We start from the raw sequence: 23,376 nt of genomic DNA on the forward strand, positions 1-23,376 counted from the left end.
TCGAATTATGTTGCCTACTGTTATAAATTCTAGTCTTTGTAAGACAGCTAAGCTAAGCAATCCTCAGAAAAATAAATTTATTCCCATGTAAATACAGAAATATTATCTTTAATAGAAAAACCATTTGTGTATTCTTAATTTTTTTGCATTATTGAAAATTTATTTGAGTTTAGTGTAAAGGAATTTCCCCAGCAGCTCATAATCCATCTTAATTTCATGAATAGGAAATTACACTAAAATTCATTTCTCACTGAAAATTGTAAAAAGCCCTCACACATGAAAGCATTGGTGTCTGTTTGGTCAGGACCTGCAGGTAGTGAAGTGTCCTTGGCTTATTTTATAGGAGAGATAGACTGATCCATGATGAGGAATATCAAATTGATCTCAAGATCTTAGTGAATTAAATTTATAACAAGGCATTCAGTACATTCGAACTCTTTGGCATAGTGAGCATGGAAACAATTGTATCTAGTAATTCCAGAGTGCCTTTACTAATTTATTTATACCTTCATTGTAGTATTCAGCTTTTAGGTAAAATCTCTACATCCCTCCAGAATCGTAAAACCCTTTGCTTTTATGTTCTGTGAACTTTTACATTTTTTTCTTGAAGTAACCTGCAAAAAATAAGAAAGCTGATACCGAAGGGGTTGTACTGAATATGTCAGCTGATGAAACAAGGTGCGTTTTTTATGTTAAACATATCTTTCTTCTGTTGCAGTGTTCCTTTTTGCCTAAATTCTCCATTCATATAGAGACGAAGTACGAGGACAACAAAGGAAGCAACGACAGTGTAAGTACATGGCTTGTGCAACATTAGATTTAATCCTCTTAGTTACCCGTGGTCTGTGTCTGGGGGTTGTGGGTCTCTCAGTTTGGGGAAAAGCCCCATCAGTTTGTGCCTTTGCCCCTCCCTGGGTGACCTGGTCATGAGGAGCTTCTAAGTTTACAGAGGAGTTGCCTCTAAACCAGCAGATGAAAGATCTGTTTACACACTGTCCCTTCTGCCTGTCCCCTTCTACTTGTTACTTCTCTGAACACAAGTTACAAGTGTGAATTTAGTCCTGGTGAACCTTTATGCAGAGTAAAGAAAAGATTACTTTTTTTTTTGGTGTAATTGTATTCCAGTTTCACGTAATTCTCTGTGGGTAAAGGGGGTCGAATTCCAAGGAGGTGTCAGGAAGAGCAAACAGGAAACTAAACAATGGTCAGAGATCTCAGTAAACAGCTTCAGGGGAACAGTGGGTGGGGACCGAGGTGATGCTTTTCACAGTCATTTACCCAAAGTTAAAAAGGTTCGGAGTTACAGCGTAAAAATGAGAAGACAATTAACTGTTTAAAATCCTCTCTAGGAAGGGATGGGATATCCAGCAGCTGCTGTTCTGGGGGGACTCAGGAGCAGAGGGCAGGAGCTCAGTGGGGCTTTGTTGCTCAGACAGGTAGCAAAGCAGAGTCCTACACCTTGCCAAAAAAGAGTAACTTCCAATAAAGCCCAACATTTAAAGATTCAGCCCTTGGATTCACACACAAATGCATTCCTCTGTGTTTCATTTTGGTTTGCTTTAAACAGCCATTGGCTGCAGACTTAGGGTGAGAAGTTTCTTGTAGGCATGAAATACAAGTTACAATGTCCAGAAAAGTGATCTGTAATACAGAGATCCCAATGAAGGAGTGTTTGAACTCGTTCTTGAGAAGGAAGAAGGCAGTAAAGCAGGTTTTAAGGGTTCTGAGACACAGCCTTCCAGTGTCCTGGAGGTGTCCCTCTTGCAGCCTTGGTGAGGGGAAGGTGTTTTCTGTTCCGCAGGTGGGAGGCACATTTCCCTCAGCCTTGCTGTTAACGAGGCTGACAGCTGCTGGGCTGCTCATGGCAGGGTAATTACATGTACAAGAACAAGGTATCATTTGGAATAATGCTTTTGGCATACAGACACTTTCCCACTGGGAACATGACAGGGATCATCTATTACCCACCAGATACCCACAGCCCTCAGTCAGTGCTGCTCTGAGCCAGTGCAGTGAGCGAGTCAGAAAGAAGTGTGTTCCATTACCAGCTATGTGAGCATTATGTAATTTATGCACTATTTAATGTTCACCTTCTGCTTTTTGGCAGCACTTTCATTCAGAGCAAGCCCACACCTTTGGCTTTGGGAGGGTGCAGACTTGTCTTCTGGTACATCATAGTGTCAGCAGTGAGCAGACACGTTCTGTGCTGCTGCCTGACAGAGGGAAAACTGAAGCTGTTGAATCAGTGAGTTTTCAGGGTGTCAGCTTGTGGCTAAAACCCTGTGAATCGAGCCCTGAACAGTACCCAGCCAGGGAATTGAAGATGAAAGGGACACAGAGGTGGGATACTCGGGTGATGCAAATCAAAGAGTCTCTACTCTGCTTGAATCCAGCTCTCCCAATGTCATTTTTCCCGGAGTGCCAGGGGGGTAATATCATATTACCTTTATATTGCAGCACCTGAGTCACAGACTAGGCAAGTGTTTACCTAGATTAAGAGATTTCATTGACCCTTGCTTGAACTGAGGAGGAGAAAGAGAAACTGAATTAGAGAGTTGCACTGCAGCCCTAATTTCCCTGCTTTTGTAATTCTGCGAGCTGTGCTATTCATGGGTGTGGACACAGTAAACCAGTGGAATATCTACATTTTTGTGCTGTTGATCCAGTGCCCTTGATCTGGTGACACAGACATGGCTGGTACAGCCCTGAAATGCTGAAAGGTTCATAAATATGGAGAGACTTCTGTTAATCCAAACCTTGGAACTGGGGTCCATTTTGTTTCCATTACTCACTGAACAGGCTTAAACTTCTCTTAAGAGCACACAAAGTGTATTTGTCCTTCGTGTCAGACAAGTTTAGATTAAATTTCACAATGTTTGTCTGGCTAGAAAACAAAAGGAACCAGCATCCATTCCTATAGATCTCCGTAGATACACTATATATTCCTTCATTGCAACTATCAACCTTGGCTGATGAAGAAATAATTAATCCAAAAAATACTTCTGTAAATTTTGCAGTTGTAGTGCAAAATAGACTGAATGAATATTAATGTTATGGTAATGAGGGTAATAATGCATGTCTGATTTTAACTCAGCTATTTCTTTTTTTTTGAGATCATACAGGTTTTTTGAAATCTTTTATCTCTTCTTCATTTCCATGCTGTCTGGTAAAGTAGATACTGATTGTGAAAAGCAATAATTAGATATAAGGATACTAAAACTCTAAAACTAATTCCACTGATGAATGGAAGAAAGCAATATAAATGCTCTCAGGTTCCTGGTGTCATTTAGCAGGCTGGTATGTTATTGGAATTATTTTATTTAACATGTTGCATTGTCTGGTATAATTCTACCAAATTACTGCAGTATATCTTGATGCAAAATTCCTCCTGATTTTCCTTCCTAATTGTCCTGACAGAAGATACTGGTGATCAATAATGATCACTCCTCCAGAACTTGATTTTTTTATGTCTTTAACTTTGTTATCATCTTAACCTATTTAAGATGTGTTAAAGCACTATTGTTCCGATCTGTTGAAGTTTGCACTTTATTTGCACAAATATAAACACTGACAGAAAGAACAGTGGACAATAATAAAGTCCTTTATTGAGGTAAAACCTTGTGTAGTGGTGCAGAACCATAAATCCATCCAGCTGTGATTTCAGTGCCCAGTGCAGCTGATTTTGCTTTATCACACGAGATGTTCCATGGCAACTCTCTCCTTGGAAAAACAGAGCCAGTGCTGGATGAACACGTTAGTACATCAAATATTGTCCCTGCTACCTTGCAGTTTATAGCTTTGGTAACTGTTAGAAACTGGACCAAGGAGTCAGGCCAGGCAGTGTTTCCTCTTTTTCCTTTTAAAAAGCCGAGTTCTTGATTTAAAGAGAAATTTTATTTTTTTATTTGACTTTTGTTCGAAATTGCAAAATGGAATATCTAAAAAATTAGAATGTTTTATGTCATGTAAATGCCACAGGAGGTGGGATCTGCAGGGCACATGAAAATATTGCTTCCCTTTGCATCCCCAGCCCGTGACGTCGGTCGGGGCCGCAGAGGGAGCTGCAGGTGCTGCAGCAGAGCCTCAGTGAGCACAGACCAGGGGGAAAGTGCAGAGTAATCACACACTTCTCTTACCATGAGGGAAAATCAGCACTTTGGGAATTGGAATGCAGAGACAGAGAGTCTGTGTTTTGAATATTAAAACCATAGGGCACATCCAGGAGAATCCCTGAGGTTGCCCAAGGATTGAAATGGTCACAAATCCGGGCAGGAGGGGTGTGAGTTGCTGCTCGTTTGGGAGTGACTGAGGTGTGTGCTTCCTAGGAACAGACTTCCTTAATCTGTGCTTTTATTTGGGCAGGTATGTTCTCTACCCAGTCCGTTGCATGGTCAGTATTTGTGTCACACAGGGCTCATTTTGGTCTAATTGGTGTCTTGCTCTCACTTTCCCCCATCTCCTGTTCTCACTATTTCCATGTACACTACAGACACACATTTTGGGTTTTTTAGTTTTAGTGAGGAATGCACCAACTGTGCATGACAATGAGCTGTGTTGATTCCAAAGGATCCACCATATGGCTCCAGTGGATGCTGTAATCAATGCACAGTGATCTCACACAGCTCCCTGTTTTCCTTGGATGCCACACTCTAGTCGTGGGGAAAAGGTTTGAAAAGCAGTTTGTAGCTGAAGGTAGAGAAAGGCAGAGTGAGGACAGACACTGTTCAAACAAATCACTGAATCACAGAGACACTCAATTTTCCTGTTTGTTGCAGAAGGGTCATTATGTTTGACTGATTGCTGTTGGTTTGTTTTGATTTGTTTTTTAGTCACAGAATTAATTGCTGCTGATATTTGGGCAGTGAATCTTTGCCATCTGACAGTGTCTGAGGAAAGCAAAAAAGTACAGCTTGTAAAATAATCCAAAGGTTGTCAATAATGGAAATTCACTGTATGTAAAACTTCCAGTGCCTTGCTCTTTGTAGCATAACATTTTTCTCTGGAAAACTCCATGGCTGGGTCTTGATTATTAAACTGAAGTAAAATAAATTTTAGGTATGGCAGCTCACAAGAAAATCCATTTCTAGTTTGGCTTGGTTTAGGGTGGATTTTTTTTCCATAGTTTTATCTCCTGTCTTAGTAACGTGGAAGTAGGTTGTAACAAACTTGAATATAGCACATGGAAATTAAATGTAAATTCACTATTTAAAGCAACTGCCATGAAACACTGATTTAAGCTGAAAAGGATTCAGCTGTGCCCTGGTTTACCCTCACTGCACAGCAGGATCTCATTCTGGAAACTGTCAAAAGGATTGCTGGGCATCACTCAAAACATGGCAAAGTCAAAGCCAGGGGCACTCTGAGGGTGCTTTTATTTGCACCTGGACTTTTCCTGTATTTTGGTATTAAATATCCATCGTCTCCTGTGTAATTTGCAGTGAAAAATCCTGATTTTGTAAAGCTTTCCCCCTCTAATAATTCTCAAAGAATACAAGCCAACCAGAGGAGAGGTTAGCCTGAAATTCCTCCTGTGTGAAGAGCTGTCTCTTTGTTGAACTCCAGATCGTGTGTCCCAAGCACATATGGCTCTCACAGAACATATGACAGGGCCCACACTGACAGGGAGTGTGAACAAGTGCTGTGGTTGTGCCTCTACATTTTGATTTTTCTAAATGAACTGCCGAAGTGAGTTAGTAAATCTGGCACTTGAACTAGATGTGACTTCAAAAAACCTAATCCCAGTAAATATTATAGATAGGCTATCATGGTCTTGGAAGCATAGCTACTTTGACATAAGGGCATAAAAATCCATTTCTGTGTCCGAAAAGTACAAAATCTAAATGAGGTATTTTGTAGGAGATGGAATAAGAGGGGAGTCGTGACATGGAGATCAAAAGGAGCAGGGAGCAAGGCTGCAGATAAATATGTAAGTGCCTCTCCCTCTCTGCAGCAGACAGGGATATTCCCTTGCAGTTCAGGGAGCCAAATTTTCTGCTCTCACAGAGGGATTCAGCCTTTTCCCATAGAAGAATTGCTCCCAATTATGTGTGTCCACAGAAAGTTTTAGCCACTGAACAGGTTCTGAAATTGGTCAATTCCTGTAATCTTTGCCCAAAAAAAGCAAATTAAGGGACTTTGGAGGTAAAAGAGGTTGGGGCATGACTTACTGAAAAGTTCCACAATAAACTCCATGGATAAAGTTCTGAGTGGGAGTTCTTTTGGCTTAGAGCAAATTTTCCTTCAGAAAAACGAGAGCTGCAGTGCCCCAGGTGACACAACCTGCTCAAGGTGCTGTGGCAATACAGTGCAAGGGGTTCTGGCCCTGGCAATCTGAGGAGATCAGAATTTCAGGGTGGAGAGTATATTTTGTGCCTTTTTTTTGGTAGAAAAAAAAGGATTATTCTTGCAGTCCTTGCTGCAATTACACCCCTAACACGAATTAGCTGCCTCATTACAGGCTTCTGACCACAAACTCCTTGTGTCTGGGCTGGTAAAAAAAGAAACCATTTTGTGGTAATGAACAGAGCTGAACACCTTTTCCAGCTGGTAATCCTTGGATGGCTCTTTTGCTCTTGAGGGCACAAAAACCAACATCACAAGAGAGGATCATGTATTATGGAATAAAGCCCAGCCAGAGGCAGGGATGTGACCCTCCTGGTAGTGCAGATGAACAAGGAGTTTGCCAGAGTGGGTGGAATCGATGGATTCAGCAGGATCTGCCTTTTTACTGTTTATATCCAACCCAGGTTAGCTTTGGGGATTGGCCATGAAAGTTAAATTTTGGATTGACTACATCTGAGTGGAATTGAAGCCAGCAACTTAGCCTGAAAAACTAGGAAAAAGAAGCAAAATGGCAGAGAAGCTTGTAGCAAAGATGATGTTAAATTTGCTCTTGACTTCCCGTCATCTCCTAACCTGAGTTTTTAATCTGGCTGTGGCCACCTGGGAAAGAGAGTCACTGGCCAAGGGTGTGACAGGATATGTGATTGAAGGGCATGAGGGAAATTGAAATACCTCAGGTTTTACATTTCTGCACTGTCCTGTGTGAGCTGTCTTTCCTGAGGTACCAGCATCATCTGCCAGAGGGGTTTTTTGTGTGCTTTGGTTGGTTGGTTTTGGTGTGTTTTTTTTTTTTTTATTTTCACCAGGAGAAACTACTGACAATCATAAAGACCCAGTTGAAACCTTTCTTCCACTTTCTATCACTCTGTGACGTGCTGAGACCCATTCCTCTTAGGAAGAGGAAGTGTATAAATGTTTGTTTTAAAAAAGCTGTCACATTCCTCCCCCCCCCCAAATAAACCCAAAACCCACAGCAAAAAGGACACTTCAGCCTGAATGTTGCTCTTTGTTTTCCATTTGATTGTGTATTTCAATCTCAATTAATTACTTGGCTTCCAAATGTAAAGCCTGTCCAGTTCTTTCCAATATAATATTTAATATTCTGCCTTTCTCCATCATCTCCTTAAGGATACAGATTGTTCTCACCGTTCAGTTTCTGCACATTTGCAAAGACAGTTGCACAGATTGGGAGCCTTCTGCTTCTTTTTGTGGCCTTTAATCTTTTCCCTTAAAACTTTTAAATTTCTCCAGTCTCTTTGATCACAACCACAATAAACCCATCCTCCCTACAGGGTTTCAGGCAATCCCACATTCTGTGGCTACGAGAGGCAATAAGAGAATTAGAGCTAAGAAAGAAATCAGTCTTGTTCTCTAATGACTTCTTATTTTCCACTGCTGATAGAATGAGAAGATTAAATCTCAAACTGCAAATCTTGTGAGGACAGTCTGAGAAGGGGAGAAGCATAAATGATTAGACAACAAGTTCTGCTGGCAAAGGGAAGTGAAAATGTCATTCAGCAAAGCTCTGGAGTAGAGGGAATGGTCAGAGACAGCCTGGGCAGCAAATGAGGCATCATTGAAATGGTTGAAAAATTCCTCCTGGTTTTGACAGATTGGCAAAGGCATCTGTCATCCCCACTTCCATCACAGCACTTTAAAGAGAGAAAAGGAATTTAGAGCTATATTCTAAATGAGGTGAAATACATGGATCAAGCCTGGGACAGAGCAGGGCACATTTCTTTGGATAAGATATTGGGTAATAATCCCCATTTAGGGCCTTGCAAATGTGCAGAGATTTGCATGTGCTTAAATTTATGAGGCTTGTACCTAAACCATGGACAGATTCAGAGCCTCAGCTGACCTGGTAATGTCCATTTAAGAGCAAGCTCCATTATTTTGTAGAGATTATGGTGAAAAGGATCTTGTTCCAGAAATAGTCCAACTTATTTCGTTGTGAGCTGCTCTGTATTTCTGAATTTGTTTAGGAAAAAAAGCAAGGGAAGAAGCTTAGAAAAAGCGACCTATATTATATATATAAAGCCAGCAGTGATTTACATCAGTGTGCCCAATTCAGAGAAGGAGCACTAGAGGGGAAGGACCTCCCAGCTCCAGTTTGTTCAAATAATCAGCACAATTTTTTGCAAAGCAGGGATTGGAGAAGGAGGACAGGCACACAAATAAAACTAGGCTGTAGTTTCTCTTTTTCAGTTTTTCTGCAGTGTCAGATGTGTGAACATGTTACATTCAGCTCAATGAACATGCAGTGCTGCCTATTTCATTCACTACCAAGACAAGTTAAAATTTTAGAGTCAAAACTTCAGCTTTTCCTCTATTTGAATTATGATTTCCTGAGCAATGTTCTTCTTATCAGCTGGTTCCTGTGTTCACTGGAGTCCATTGCTCACTTCAAATTCTTTAAATGGGCAGCTGCATTGCTTTCAGAAATAATAAAGTAGCATTCTTGTTCCTAAAGAGTTGCTGGCATTTTGTATTTTTAACTGTTCCTCCAGGATGAAATTAAATGAAATTAAATCAGCAGAGCGTTCGCTGCATTTATTTAAAGAGGGGAGAAAAAAAAAAGGAAAACAAAAATATTTATGCTTCCTGGAAATGTCAGCTATAGAACATTGTGCCCCAAAGGAAAAAGCACATCATGAGCTTGTTACTGATCCTGACAGTGGCTGCACAACTTCCCTGAATTTCATGGCACTAATTCATGGCAGCCTTTAACTCAGCACTATTTCCACGCCTCAGAATTATGAGAGAAACATATTGCAGACACAGTGTAAGTCACATGGGTCACTGAGATGCCTAAATAATTAAATTATGGACAGAGGCACAGAAGGAAACTGTGCTGCAGCTGCAAATGACCTGGATTTTCAAAATATCCCCATCGTTTGCCTTGCATAGAACAAGAGACTTGGGCTTCCGAAGCAGGTCCTGAAGGATTGAAATGAAGATGGGCTCTGTGTGCACAGATGGATAGGGGGAGCTTGCAGCTTCCACTGAGGCAGTTCAACCAACATTTGGAGTCTCGGTATAACAGCAGCTTAGGCTGAGTGTTCACAGCAAACACCTGCACTTTGCTGTCGTCCTCAGAGTGAGAAGGTCAGAAACAGCCCGAGTGCAGAGAGCTGGGGGTTTACACAGTGATGGGCTCCAGGGCAAACATTGGAGAACATGGTAAAACCAATCTGAGCTGGTGACTTTACTGTTTGGAACCAAAGTCTCCATCCAGAAAGCCCAGGGAAGAACAGCAGTGGGAGCAGGAGGTGCTGAACACGGTGTGTGCAGGAGGCTGGAGAACGTGACCGTGTCCCTGCAAAACCCTGAGTGTCTTACACAAAGCTGTTCAGACACAAGCCTAAAATACATTCTGTTGCAGGTCATTGAAACTGCTTGTAACCACGACTCCAGGTGGATTTTATGAGGGTGTTGTTCTGTCACAGCCTTGAATTTCTTTGACTCTTGCAGATTTTTGACAAAGAAGCGAAAGACCTGGAGCGAGAGGTTTGCTTTATTGACATTGCCAGCGACGAAATTCCCGAGCGCTACTACAAAGAATCAGAGGTAAGAGACAGCCTGGCTGTGAAGTGGTGAGGAAGGGAATGTAAGAGGCTGCAGAAAAGCCTGGCTAGGAATCAGAACTAATTTTATTTTGGTCTGAAATCTTGCTGGTCAGTAGTATTCCAAAAGCTATCCAGCAGAGGGGAAGCAGCAGCAGCCTCTCTGTCTGGATTGCCTGACACGTTCCTTTGCAGATGATTCCTTTTGAAATGCTTCCCTGCCATTATCAGGAAACATCCTGTGCCAGACCTTTGATATTCAGTTGAATTAATCCAAAATAGAAAAGGCCTTTTCTCTGAATTGTGAGGCTCAGGGAGAAGTTTGCAGGTCTGAGCAGTTTGAAACTTCCCTGTTGGCCTTATTTGCATCCCACCCCAACTGTTAAGTACTGCAAAGTGCCCAAGCCCAGCAAAGGGCAGATGTGCTGCAGTGACAACGGGGCTGGTGCACAGTGATGACACAAGACCAAGAGGGACTGAAGCAAACTGCAGACTGCAGCAGATCTGCCAAAAAGCATCAATGGCAGCAGGCAAAGCCACTCTCCAAAAATTCCCTTGGAAGTTGCTCCCATGTATATTTGATGGAGCCCGTCTCTGAAGAGCCCGTTTCTTCTGGGTCAATGCACTTCACTGTTTGGAATCAGCAGCCACCATGCAGATGAAGATGAGGTCTTTCAGTGTTTTAATCTCGGGGCTGAAAAATGATGGTTCACAACAAGCAGCTCGAGAGGAGTGATGGGATCTGTGCTCGCATTTAATTTTGGAGATATGATTTGTCTCTGGAGCCAAGTCTATATTCATAGCTGGCAGTGAGTATGGCAGCTGTTTGACTATATAAAACGAGACTACAGAATCATTTTTAGGATAAAAAGTGAAGACTTGCCAATAAATGTATTTCTATACTGTAGGAGACACGATTTTCAGACTAAAAAAGTCGAGTACTTGTTATCTTCCATTTATAGATCCTATTTCAAATGTTATGTACAGGTCATAAACCAAAATTGGGTCTCCAGTAGAATGAAAAGTAGTTCTATTAGTTTCCTTAGATAATGAAACCCATCTGTTTAGTACCAAAAATTATATAACACCTCATCAAACAGCTTATTGGTCCCATCATCTTATCAGAACTCCAAGGATTCTCGCTCCATTTAGGAATGAGCTGCTATGGAATGGGTCAGCATTTGGCTGTGCTTTAAAGAACTTTATGTGAGAGTTTTCATCTCAGCCTGTGCAAATCCAGAAATTATAAACACAAAGGTAGCATCCAGTTTTGCAACTTTCCTGCCCGTTTTTGATAGCCATCTATTAAGCATAATTTCCATATGATTAATCTCATGGTATAGAAAACCAGCCTCAGCTTGAGGGAGAAAAGAATTTCAGGGTCTTTGTGTTGTTATTTTGAAGACAAATCTAGAGACCTGATTCCAAGCAAAATGGAATTTTATATGGGTTGAAACAACAAAAATAGCCCAGCATCTGTTGTTTTTTCTGTACTGATGGATGATTTGTCTGTTGACTACCAAATTCTGTTTCAGAATTCATACAGAACAGTAAGAACACCTTTAGCATTTAACTGTGCACATGCTGTAATTGAGAGTGAGTTAATAATACTTGAAAATAGTGTCTCTTCCAAAGTTTACAAACTATGGGTTTTTTATGCTACCCTATGATGAACATGAGGCCAAATCCCCATTTCTGATGAGGCCTCTTACATAATTTAGGCACTGTAAAAAGGTTTTTAATGTTTGTAAATGTAATTTCCGGCTGTTTTCAATCAGAACAGCATGAAAAAGTAATTCCATGCAAATGAGAAAGGGTTTGTGTTTCCCAAGTAGCAGCTTCAGAGATAACTAAACCCAGTTAGTGTAAGCTTTTGAAATGTATTTTAGTTGCACTAATAACAACAATTTGGCTGCTTTTAGGTCATGTAATCTGAACTGATACTAAATTTAAAGATTAAAGGCAAAGTGCAATCCTCAGGATTTACCAATTAGATCCAACAGGATAAATGTCCTGACTCCCACCCAGAAAGACCAGTGGGAACGATTTTAACTTCAGGCATGGCAGTAATCTCTCCATTTCAGGGGCTCTTTCACAGGCTTAAAATAAAGCAAGTTCTGTATCAGGGTCAGCGTGTTTGGCAGCTTCTAGAAATGAGCTTTAAATTGCTTTACATCCTGATGAAAGCTCAGCCCTCTTCAATTATAAATATACTTCAGTTTTTAACAGCAAATGTCATTATTTAGCTGTATTACTGTATATTAGAGAGTGGCTTAAATAATTTAAACCCTTCCCACACTACTTGCACTGCTTGCTCTGTGTTGGTGCTTATGAGCCTGATTGTAAAGGGACAGTCACCACCTTCCATTTTAATGATTCACACCCAAAAAGACAAAATGTATAAAACACCCTCATAAATGTAATATTCCATTTGAATTGCACAGCTCATTCTGACTGGTGCTGGTACTGATGAGAGAGGAAAAGTGTTCCATGAAAATGTCCTGGCTGTTGAAGGGAAATGATTGAATTCGACTTTGTGCATATTTGCTTTTCTCTCCTTCTAAATATTAACTAAAATTGAAAAGTGAAGAATGTAGTTAGCTGGAGGCTTAAGGAGAGCTGTTGTTTCATTGAGGAACACTTTAAGAGAACCTCTGCCAATGATACCAAGGGATCTCTTGAACAGCATCATCCAAGTGATTGGAATTCCCTTAAGGATGGAGGGCTTATCTGGCAGTGTGAGCACAGAAGGACCGAAATCACCGAGTCAGCAGTGAATCAGAAGGCAGTGTTGTGAGCTATTACAAACACTCACAGAGTCCAATTCTGTCTTCTGTGGAGGACTCATTTCTGTCCTTGCAGAAGGCTGTAGAAGGCAGCAATTCATGGGTCCCAAAGCACGACTTCATTTTAACTTCATGACCATCTACAGACTCCACCGTGAAGCAGTCACGTCTTAAATACAAGGTGTGTTTTTTACAAGCACGGTGCTAAAAATCCTTAAACTTTGAAGAAGTTTAAATTGGAGGTTCCAAATGGAGTAAGCTTGAGTGTGGATCCAAGCTGACAGGTTCGGCTGTTTGTAAGGAGCCACGTGTGTTCCCAAATCTGAATGTACTTACTGCACTGAATACAGAATTTTGTGTTTCTCTACAGAGCCTGCAGGTGAGAGTAGTTGTACATTTTGTAAAGTCATTTCCTTGTGACTTTACCATCCATGAATATGTATCACCAGCCATCCTGTGTTCCCCATATAGACAGACATATTTATCTGAATTACAGAGAAGACTGGAGCTGAGCTGAGCTGAGGAGCGAGAGCCTCCAGTGAATCATTCCTGCAATGAAACATTGACCGGAGCTGGGAGCCACTGAGCGAAATGTTCTGTGCAAACATATTCCAGTTCTCAGAATTAACAATGTTTCATTTCCTGTTTATAACAAAGCAACGGAGAGCTGGACAAATGGAATAAACTTTTTCAGGCTACCTCCAAACACAGGGATTTCGTGCAGCTGCTGCAGGTTTCTTCTGCCATTGCTGGCTTTTTTTCCTCTAGCACAGCAGCACTGTCCAGCTTAGCACAGTCCAGGTGCTTTCAGAGTGACACAACCTCTGTCACATCACAGAGTGACAGTAGCTGAAGTAATCCAGCTGCCTCAGCCCCCCAGTGAGTGTGGGCACCATGTCAACACAGGAGTTCAGTGCAGGATGTTGCAAAAACATGAACATTTCCTTTTCCTTACTCTCTTCAGTTCTGAGTTTATATAAACCTGGCTGGATTATCATATTTTAATGCCTCAGAACTGTCCCAATATTTACAATTCTGAAGTATTTAGCTGGCTCTTCCAGAAAATACATTTTAATGGAAATTTTTAAAAGAGCCCTTAAAAAAATGACTTTCCATAAATGTCTGTAGTAACATCTTTACATCAACAAATCTTTCCTGAGCCCTGGCTATAAAAGCTGAAATCCAAAACCTAACAACTCCAGCTGATGCTGAAATGCCAGATCACAGGTATTAAACCCATGAAAGGTTGGTGCTGAAATTCAAGATCAAACAAAATGGTCTTCAGCTTAAAGGGGGGAAAAAATTGACTGCACTTCAAAAGCACCGTGATATTGCAATGGGAGTCTGAAAAAATTAACCCAGGCATTAAAAGGAAGGAAGGAAGGATCTCTTTCAGGGACATCTGGGTACTTCCAGTGAGAAAACAGGATGCATGGCATGAGCAGCATGTTCAGCTTGGGGACCTTTGCCCAGGCTGAAATGGCCACCCAAGCACCAAGGGACTGTGGAGGCAGGTGGGTGACAAGGCTCACAAGGTGTCCCACAGAGGCTTCCAGGGTGTGGACAAAGGGGTGTTATCAGCTGCATCTTCAAATCATGTCTGAGAGCGGGACAGAGCCAAGGGCAAAGGTGCCCCTGCAGGTTTGGAGGTTTTCTGGGAACAACAAATGTAGTTCATTGTTTAACTTGAAGTACTAAGTAACATTTAACAGAATTAATGCTGAAAAGTCATTGCAACAACCCAGTGTTGGTGTTTGCTTCCTGGAAAGGGGGGTGAGGATTCCATGTCTGATGCCCACGACGTCCACAGTCCACGAGGAAAGTGAAGTAAATAAATGCTAAATGTTAAATAATAGACTCTCCAACAAAGACCACGTTGAGCCAGGACTTGTGGTCTTTAAACCCTTAAATAATGAGTGCTAGGTTTGAAACCATATCCAGCACATTGGGGCTTTTATTTCATTGTAATTTTACATTTTATTCTCAGCTAAGCCCAGCTCGTGGGTTATGATGTTTCTGCTCTGTTGGCAGAAGTGCTATTTTTAAATCACTCTGCACCTGGCAATAATGTATTGCAAATACAGAGTAGGTTTTGCTCCTCTAGCAAAAGGATTTGCCAGATGGGCTTTCCTAATAAATTGTGTCTGATAAAAGGACGAGAAGGTTATTTAAACAAAAAGATTTTAGCTATGCCATTACATTTGAAACAGATTGAGGATTTTGCCAGTAGATAAATTAAGGGGAAAATAGTGGATAGACTCAGTATTCTTTGGATGATGGCTTCTCTAGGAAGGCAGGCATGGGTGGCTAAAAGCAAAAATAAGGCACACACAAAATAAATTATCTAAAGAATAACATAAAACTGGGGCCAGAGCAAAGCTCAGCTTGCCCAGTTTCTAGTCATGGACAGAATTGTTTCAAACACTGTGCCATGAGTCCTGCCTAGAGAAGCAGTGCTGGGTACCAATATCATTTCTGCTTGGTTTTAATAGAAAATGTTCAGCCCTGCTTTATTGCTTCATGTTTTTGGTTTAGAAGGACCTTACAGGCCTAACTGCAGAAAGGATTCCAGGCTGTAATCCTAATGTGGCAATTTGACCCCACGAGTTAGGCACACAAAATCATTCATGTCTGAGTTCTCACTGATTTCAAGGGGCTTTGGAACAGCACTGAAGAGCAGAAGACGAGCAATCCTGGTCCCACCATGTCCCTCTGGCATGGCATGTTCTCCATGGCTGTGACCAACAGCACAGGCCTGGGAAAAGTGGAAATACATGCAAAATATAGAGAAGAATATAGAGATTCTTCTCCTAAACACTTCCTGGTATGAACTATAGCTAAAGCAGTTGTTGAGACAGAATTTGTGTCTTTCTGAAACAGTCCAGGATGTTTTTAAACACCTAATTTTTTAGCATCTGGGTAGATAAGCCCAGTGATGTTCGTTTTAGTGATGATAATGATGATAACAGCTCCCCTCTGTCAAACATTTGTGCCCTTCAAATTGATGGCCTGGAGGTTGAACCCTCAAGTTCACGTTGCCTCATTGCCTCTTGTCCCACTGCTTGGCTTCTGTGCAGCCTTTGAGCCTCAGCCCCCTGAGCTCAGTAAAAAATTATAAACACCTCAATCTTTCCCACAGCAAGTCTGGAAATCTGCCCCCCCCCCTCCGAGTCCTGGCTTCCATTCATCAGTCTGCAGTTCCACAGTACCAATATGTTAATGCTTTCAGAAAGGCAGGAATTTCCCTAAAAGCTCTGGGATGTGAGTTGCCCGGACGGTCCGTCATCGCCTGGCTCTTGGCTTGAAGCTGTGCAGCCAATTTGTGACTAATCTTCGTGTCCTTCAAGAGAAAGGGACGTGATGAAGGGACACAAAGGTGCCATCTCTGGGTGCTGTGACAGGAGAGTGATGTCAGGCATGAGCTGCATTGACTTGTGAGCCACCAGGTTCAGGGTGATCCCCACCGTGTGTCCCCTTGTCTGGGTTAAACTCAGCAAAGCAAACCAGCCCCGAGGTACAAAAGCTGTGACTGAGCAGTGGGACAGGGCAGTTCCTCCTGATTTCATTTTTATTTATAAAGTCTCAATCCTTGATCCTGACTCAAGTTGATTACATTATATCCCTTTGGACTGCACTGAAGTTATTCCATTACAGATCTGGTTACCTCTGAAAGGATATAAAGTACAACACTCAGAATTATTAAAGAGTGTGTCTGAAATGCTGAATCAAGGCACTGTGTGTGTGTAAGGAACAGCAGACCCTGCCTTATAGGAAACTATTTTCCCTTTCAGAAACACTTATTTTACACTTGGAATATTTTGCAGGGATGTTTGAAATCATATTTTCTGTAATTATTTCTTTATTCAAGGAACCACCTACTAGAATGTTACATCTTTCTGAATATTATGTCTTACTTCTTCCCTTTTTTTTTTTCCTTTTTATTCGTATTATTTTCCTATTGATTGCTTCAGATCAATTAGAAAACAACTCTTTCAACCAGAAAATATCCATATCCATCTGAGGTCGAGCTGTGTTGGGTGAGAAGATTGGCAGCATGATGTGACCATGGGCTGTGCTGCACAGGGGGGTGTTGCTCTGATATACGATGACACTGAATTGTTTTTATGGTGATTTAACATTGAAACCTTATTATACTGTGAGCCTGAAGTCTCCACTTAGCAAAGCCTGTGTCAGCAATAAAAGCAATGACTTTCACAGAGGGGAAAGACTCTTCCCCTCATTAGGGGTTTGTAGAGGAGCTTTAATGGCAGAGCTTCAGTTTACGGGTAAAACCAGAAGCCAAGTCAGGAGATGAACATCAGGGAACAGGAATGCTGAATGATACATAAACTCACACTGAATGAAAGAAAATTAAGGTCAGAGTAGTCTTATCAATTTTTTGTTAGTTTTTCTCCTGATTATCTTCAGTATAGCACATAATTAAAGCAGATATTTAAATACATGTTTAACTGCTTTTATAGCAAAGGATCTTCCCAGACCTCAGCTTTGGGGAAGGAACACAGCTGAGCACTGGTGGTTATTCTTGAGGAGAGATTTTTGAAACTCCACTGTGAATTTTCTAAAATGACATTATTTTCAAGTTCTGAAAAGCAGTGCTTAACTGTAAATTATTTCTATTTACAAGATATAATTAGCAGGATTGGACATAAAGGGAAATGGGATTATACCAATATGGAAAATAACACTTTGATAGATAAAACTGCATCTTGTACAGATAAAAGTAAACTTTAAAGATGAACTAATGTCTTTAATGGTTTTATGAAATTGTGTTGTGATTTCAACACCAATTTCTTTGATTTTTTGGGTTGTGAAAGAGAGGCAGAGTTGGAATTAGTGTTGGCCCAAAACCAGAGAAGGCTAAACTGGAGGACTTTCCTACTGAGGTGCCCACGTGGCTGTACAAATTCCCTTCAAATTGGGAATGACATTGTCAGGGTCACATCAGTGCTGAGGTGTCAAAGCCCCAGTTGGCCACGATTTCAGGAAGACGGGAGCGGGTGGAAAGTAAAGAGTCACTCACACTGAGGGAGAGTGGAAAAGCAGGCTCTGAAGAAGCCACTTTTTGTTTCCAAAGGCCATAAATAACCCTTGGAGAGCACTGCACTGTAATGACTTGCAAAAACAGATTTTCCTATAGCAGAAGACGTCCCAGCTGATACGACTGTCAGTGCACCTCCAGGAATACTCTGCCATCAACTCACTGCCAGGCTTGGATTTTAGGATATTCTAGTGCTTGTTTAACTCAATTCCCTGTTCATTTCTCAAGATGTTTGTTAGCATGGTTTAATATTTTATGTCTTACCAAAACATTTACTTTAGCAAGCTGACAAACACGACTTCCCCGCCTGCATTTCCCTGTTTGTTTTCTTTGTTTTGCAGGATCCCAAATATTTCAAGTCACAGAAGACTGGGAGAGGCCAATTGAAAGAAGGCTGGAGAGAGACCCACCAGCCAATTATGTGCTCCTACAAACTTGTGACTGTGAAATTTGAAGTCTGGGGACTTCAAACCAGAGTAGAGCAATTCGTACACAAGGTCAGTGAAAGGGGAGCTGTTTCGTACCCTTCACATAAGCAGAACTTGAGCACACACAGGAATGTGGCTCTGGTTTTGGAGAGGCCTGGGAGCTCAGCTGAGTCCACTTCAGACCTCTCTCAAGGTCTGAAAGATCTGGAGCAGAGCCAGGGAGTTCATCTCTGGGTACAGACTTGACAAAGCCTGGAGCTGCTCAGGGCTAAGGATGAGAACAATTATCCATAACATTCTCAGTGCTGGGACAAATATGTGAGCTAAAGTATTTGAGAGTGTACATGAGCACTGGACATGTAGCAATGAGGTGCAGAATTCCTTACATACAGGTAGTGGGAACGTTTTCCAGTCTATTAAACAATGAATTAATGAATGGCATAACAGCCAAATGATAAGATTTTTCAAAGTATTGACCTTCCACGTGTTTAAAAAAACTAAGAAGGAAAAAGAACTGATGCAGAATGTCTAACTGCCCAAAGATTAATGGATTATATGCACATTCCCAATGGATTACATGCTAGTCAAGGCCATGCTGAAGTGATCCAGTGTTGGCAACAGATTCATTTCTAGTGGGAGACTGGACTTTGAGCCCTTCTGAGCCAGCACCTCTGACTCTGCAGGGCATGACCTCTTAGACCCAAAACTGTCACAGTGATTTTCACTTTCAGTGGTGTTGAAAGACAACGGTGTTACTTTTCTGAGGTGTTTTGTTGCTATTTAACCCTTTCCCTGTTTGCAGGTGGTCAGAGACATCCTGTTGATCGGTCACCGGCAGGCGTTTGCCTGGGTGGATGAGTGGTACGGTGAGTGTGCTCCAAGCTTGGCCCATTTGTAAGGGCTCATGCAAAGCTCAGGACAATTAACAGCAGATTTCCATTTGATTTCCTGGACCATCATGTCCAGAGAGGTTGTGGACTCCCATCCCTGGAAATGTTCCAGGCCAGGTTGGACAGGGCTTGGAGCAACCTGGTCTGGTGGAAGGTGTCCCAGCCCATGGCAGGGGGTTGGAATGAGATGAGCTTTAAGGTGCCTTCCAATCCAAACCATTCCATGATTCTGTGATCATCAGGTCCTCCTGTAAGTTGTTCATGAACAATGAACTATGAGATGTTCACAGTTCCAGGAGGTGGAACTCTGAGCAGTTTCTCTGGCCCTCTTGGACCTCATTTGCAGCAGGTTCTCTGTAACCAGAGCAGGCTGGATTTAGGCAGCCAGGAGGCAGCATCCAGGGATGCCTTTCCATCCCAACATCTGAGTGTACCTGCCCCAGTGCCCTCTCCCTGCACTGCAGGCAGGGAGGAGCTGCCCCTGCCAGGAGAAGAACCTCCTTCAGGTTTGCATAAAGCTTCTTATTAAGGCTGCATTAACATGCAGTCATTTCCCTACTGCAAGCTCCAAAGGCCTCTGATCCAACACAATTCCAGCTTTCTAGGAAAGTTTTAAACTACTAATGTGGATTGCAACAAAGAAAAGGTGGAGCTTTTCTGACAAAAAGGTGGATATGAGCATAAAGCCTGCTGGATCTGATGCAGCAGCAGCTGCATGCAGAAAGTGTTGGGAATCCATGAGGTACCCCTGGGAATGGGCACTTCCAGTAGGACAGAGTGATCTGAATATCAAAGAAGTCAATTAGATTGAATAAAATAAGCTCACAGGGTTTGTGCCTTTTACATGTATTTTCAATAAGACATATCCATCATCGTAGATACTCATCAAACAAGTTCTGAGGCAGTCCTGTAACATGTAATAGGAGTTTGGGAATATATTTAGAATGTTTATTTAGACCCTCCTTAAGCTTCAGGAAACACCAATTCGGGCATTTTTTAATTTCAGATTTTTTTCTTTTCTTTTTACCTGAAACAGAGTGATCCATTGTTTCCTCTGTACAAAGTCAGGGTAACTGATAACTTTAAATAAAGCAGCCTGACTTGGTGTAAAAATTGAGCCCATAAATTTGCCCCAAATCTACCCAAAAAATCTATACAGTGAGACACAGAGAATGTTACTGGGAAGCAAAGTGTCAGCTGTACCAGAGTTACTGGTAATGATGGCAAATGAGTAGCCCTGAAGTTAAACTGAATAGTTTAGCTCAAAAACATTTCACCACAGATTTTCCCCCTCCTAACTCTGAAATCACCCTGTCAAAAATACTCTTTCCACAAATGAAATACTGTGGTACACAATTCCCTCATGGATTTTTACTGTCACGGTGAGACTTTTTGTTAACTAATACAGTGGACTTTTAGAGCTTAATTATCAGGCAAAATACAGAACCTAAAAAACATGGCCCTGCTAAAACAGAGGTGAAAAAAAGACTCGGTGTACAGCATCAAAAATTTAATTTTTAAAGTCTTTTAACATCTTTAAAAATAAAAGTTTGAGAAAGACCTGGAGATGATGGGAGTCAGCTGAAGTGAATGAAATAATCAGTGTGATAAACAATTCTGTTGTGGATATTAGTGGCTGGTTGCTGTTACTGACACTGTAAGTATGAATGTCTTGTCATTAAATTTACTGAACTATATTTAGCTTTGTTATGAAGAAATTCTATTCTCTCAGTGTTGTTTACTAATAAAGAGCATGTTCTCTGCTTGGCAAAGTGCATCCCAGCATGTTACTGACACGGCTTCTGAGCTTGTTTTTCTTTCCAGATAACACTAAAAGACTGAAAAAGCAGGAGTTAGTGGTATTCCAGGTTTCCTTTTGATCAGAATTTTAGACTGCATTTCTTTTTACCGATGAATTATGACACTGTGCTGCAAATATAATGGGTGAGGTTGTGTCTTTCCTTAAAAGCTGCCTCATAAAATGCAGCAGGAGCCTCCTGGCACGGAACAAGGAGTGGTGTGATACAAGAATTTGCAAGTCCTGGTGGCACATAATAAACTTGAGAAAAATGGGAGCCTCAAGAGCAGATCACACTGTGCAGGACCAAAGGGGCACCCATTTGCAAGTCGACTGTGCCAATAAAATGCTCTTTTAAGTGTCAGGAGTAAAAAGCTGATGGCTGTTTTTATGAGGCTCCAAAGTTACCAAACCCTTGTAAAGAACAGACCAAAATCCTGACACCATTCCTGTTCTGACTCCTGACTCCCAAGTGGATTTATTGAGAGCATGGGAATACTCAGAAGAGTAAGGTCACAAGTCAATTATTGGATTCTTTGTGTTTTTACTGGAGTTGTGGTTGATGACAAATCCTGTTAAATCTGTAATTATTGCCTGGTGTTACAAGACAGACTGAGCTGGTTGGACACCACAGCCAGGCCTGGGCAGTGGGAAATGATCCTGCTGGGGGGATCAGCCTGATTTGTAGGATATTTCTAATTCTTATAATTCATTAAATTGCTTGAGGCTCCACAACTTGTAGTCACTAATGTAGTCACTATTAATTCACTTCCTCATGTATGTAAATGTTAGTTGCTGCAATCTAAGCTGGGGGGGTTCTAACACTTAATTTGCTGGTTATGAGCTGTACAGTGTAAAGATAACGTGAAATCTTTTTGCCAGTGCTGGAAAGGTAAGTAAATATTTATAGTGTTTATAATGTTTTCTATCCTTTTTTCCAAGGGATCTTCTAAAATCTCCTTAGAAGATCTTGGCCTTTGCCAAGGCCTGCTCTTCAGTGCTTCCTGCCTACCTTACATTACACAGACACTCCTAAACAATTTCCACTCCTTCCTGTTCTCTGGCTCCCTTTGACTTAACCTCCTTGCACCTTCCTTGGCTGACACAACTACCTTTATGAGGCAATTTTCATAAAGCTAGTTGCTCCTTGCTTTTTAAAAAAATCCTTTGTTGGCTTCTGCTGAAAGACTTTGTGTTCCTAGAACCTTCTCCTTAAAAAAAAAAATTAATTAAAAAAAAATTAAGTTTGCCCTGAATCAATGGAAAATGCCAACAATTTTGAACTTTTTACAGATATGACTATGGATGATGTTCGAGAATACGAGAAAAATATGCATGAAAAAACCAACATTAAAGTTTGCAACCAACATTCATCTACTGTGGATGAAATAGAGAGCCATGCCAAAGCAAGAGTAGGTCAATTTTTAAAACATCCTCAGCTAATACACCTGCACAGACCAGAGGAGAGCAACCAGCTGATCTTGCTGACCAGCCAGTGGAGTTTTGGGGAGGTTTTGCTTCAGCAGGAACAGAATGTTTCTCCATGAAGTGCAATCCTGCCCCTGGTTTGCACTTTAAACCTGCCACTGGTGTAAGGAAGGGTGGGGTTGGGCTCCCTGTCCTCCAGGAAAACACAATGCTCAAATTTCAGTTGGATGCATAAAGAGGAAGTTAAAGAGGAGTTTTACTCCTAGTCTTTAAATAGTTAAAAAATGCAGGAGTTCACAGTGCTTCAGTCAAAAAGCCAGGAATGGGGGGAGTGGAAAATTGCTATGGGACTGCTAAAATTCTTTGTTTCACCAGGAAAAAAAGAATCCAATGAATTATTCGCTCTTTTCTAAGTAATTTTAATGTTGTCATTGATTGACTACCAACAAGGTGGGAAGTATTTTCAGAAGTATTTAACAGCAGTTTGTGGAGAAGGGCAGGTTTCTGTGTAGGTTCTTTGATTGAAATTCTGGAAATTTCATAAAGTATTTTATTTGCTAACTTGAGCACCACATGCAGAGAGGTCTAAAATTAGAGATTGTTACTCCCTGCAGATAGAAAAGATGCAATGGTCTTTGCTTTTGAATGTCATTATTCCTTTATTTCTACTCACTGCTCTGTCAAACTCAGTGATGGTTTTACTCATGTAATGAGTTGGGGCAAGGCCTGAAGGGCTCCAAGTCTTTCCTTGGTTTTTACTCAGTGCCAATTGTCACCAGCCTGAGAAGGTGTTGTCTGAGTAGTCACCAGGAAGGTAATTCTTGTGTTTGTAATGCAGCAGCTCCACTGACATCAAGGTTACCCTCTGTAGTTGAGAATTAGTTTGGATTTTGGCTCCACACTTCAGGATTTGGGTCTGAGCAACGTCTGCCATCCGTAGTTCCCCTGTGGAATAATTGTCACTGAGGTCAGAACAGAAGTTGTCATTAATGGAATTTATAAAAAAGGATCTGAGCCTTCTTAGCTCAGGGGAAGGGCTGTTTTACTGGACTGTGGGTCAGAGCAGAGGGGAGTTAAAG

At 41.4% G+C, this 23,376-nt stretch overlaps 1 protein-coding gene across 2 annotated transcripts in view; it reads left to right on the plus strand.

Moving 5' to 3' along the window:
- Positions 1 to 23,376, plus strand: part of PITPNC1 (phosphatidylinositol transfer protein, cytoplasmic 1) — a 76,501-nt gene that overhangs the window by 47,844 nt on the left and 5,281 nt on the right. The window contains exons 5-9 of one of the 2 annotated variants that reach the window (XM_017811867.1): positions 719 to 790; positions 9,817 to 9,912; positions 18,095 to 18,250; positions 18,984 to 19,047; positions 22,163 to 22,281. In XM_017811867.1, coding sequence (XP_017667356.1) covers positions 719 to 790; positions 9,817 to 9,912; positions 18,095 to 18,250; positions 18,984 to 19,047; positions 22,163 to 22,281 — 507 coding nt within the window. The remainder of the gene's footprint in view (positions 1 to 718; positions 791 to 9,816; positions 9,913 to 18,094; positions 18,251 to 18,983; positions 19,048 to 22,162; positions 22,282 to 23,376) is intronic. The other variant, XM_017811866.1, reaches the window with a different exon arrangement.

Source organism: Lepidothrix coronata, unplaced genomic scaffold, assembly GCF_001604755.1.
Source record: "Lepidothrix coronata isolate B3197 unplaced genomic scaffold, Lepidothrix_coronata-1.0 Scaffold34, whole genome shotgun sequence".
NCBI lineage: Eukaryota > Metazoa > Chordata > Aves > Passeriformes > Pipridae > Lepidothrix > Lepidothrix coronata.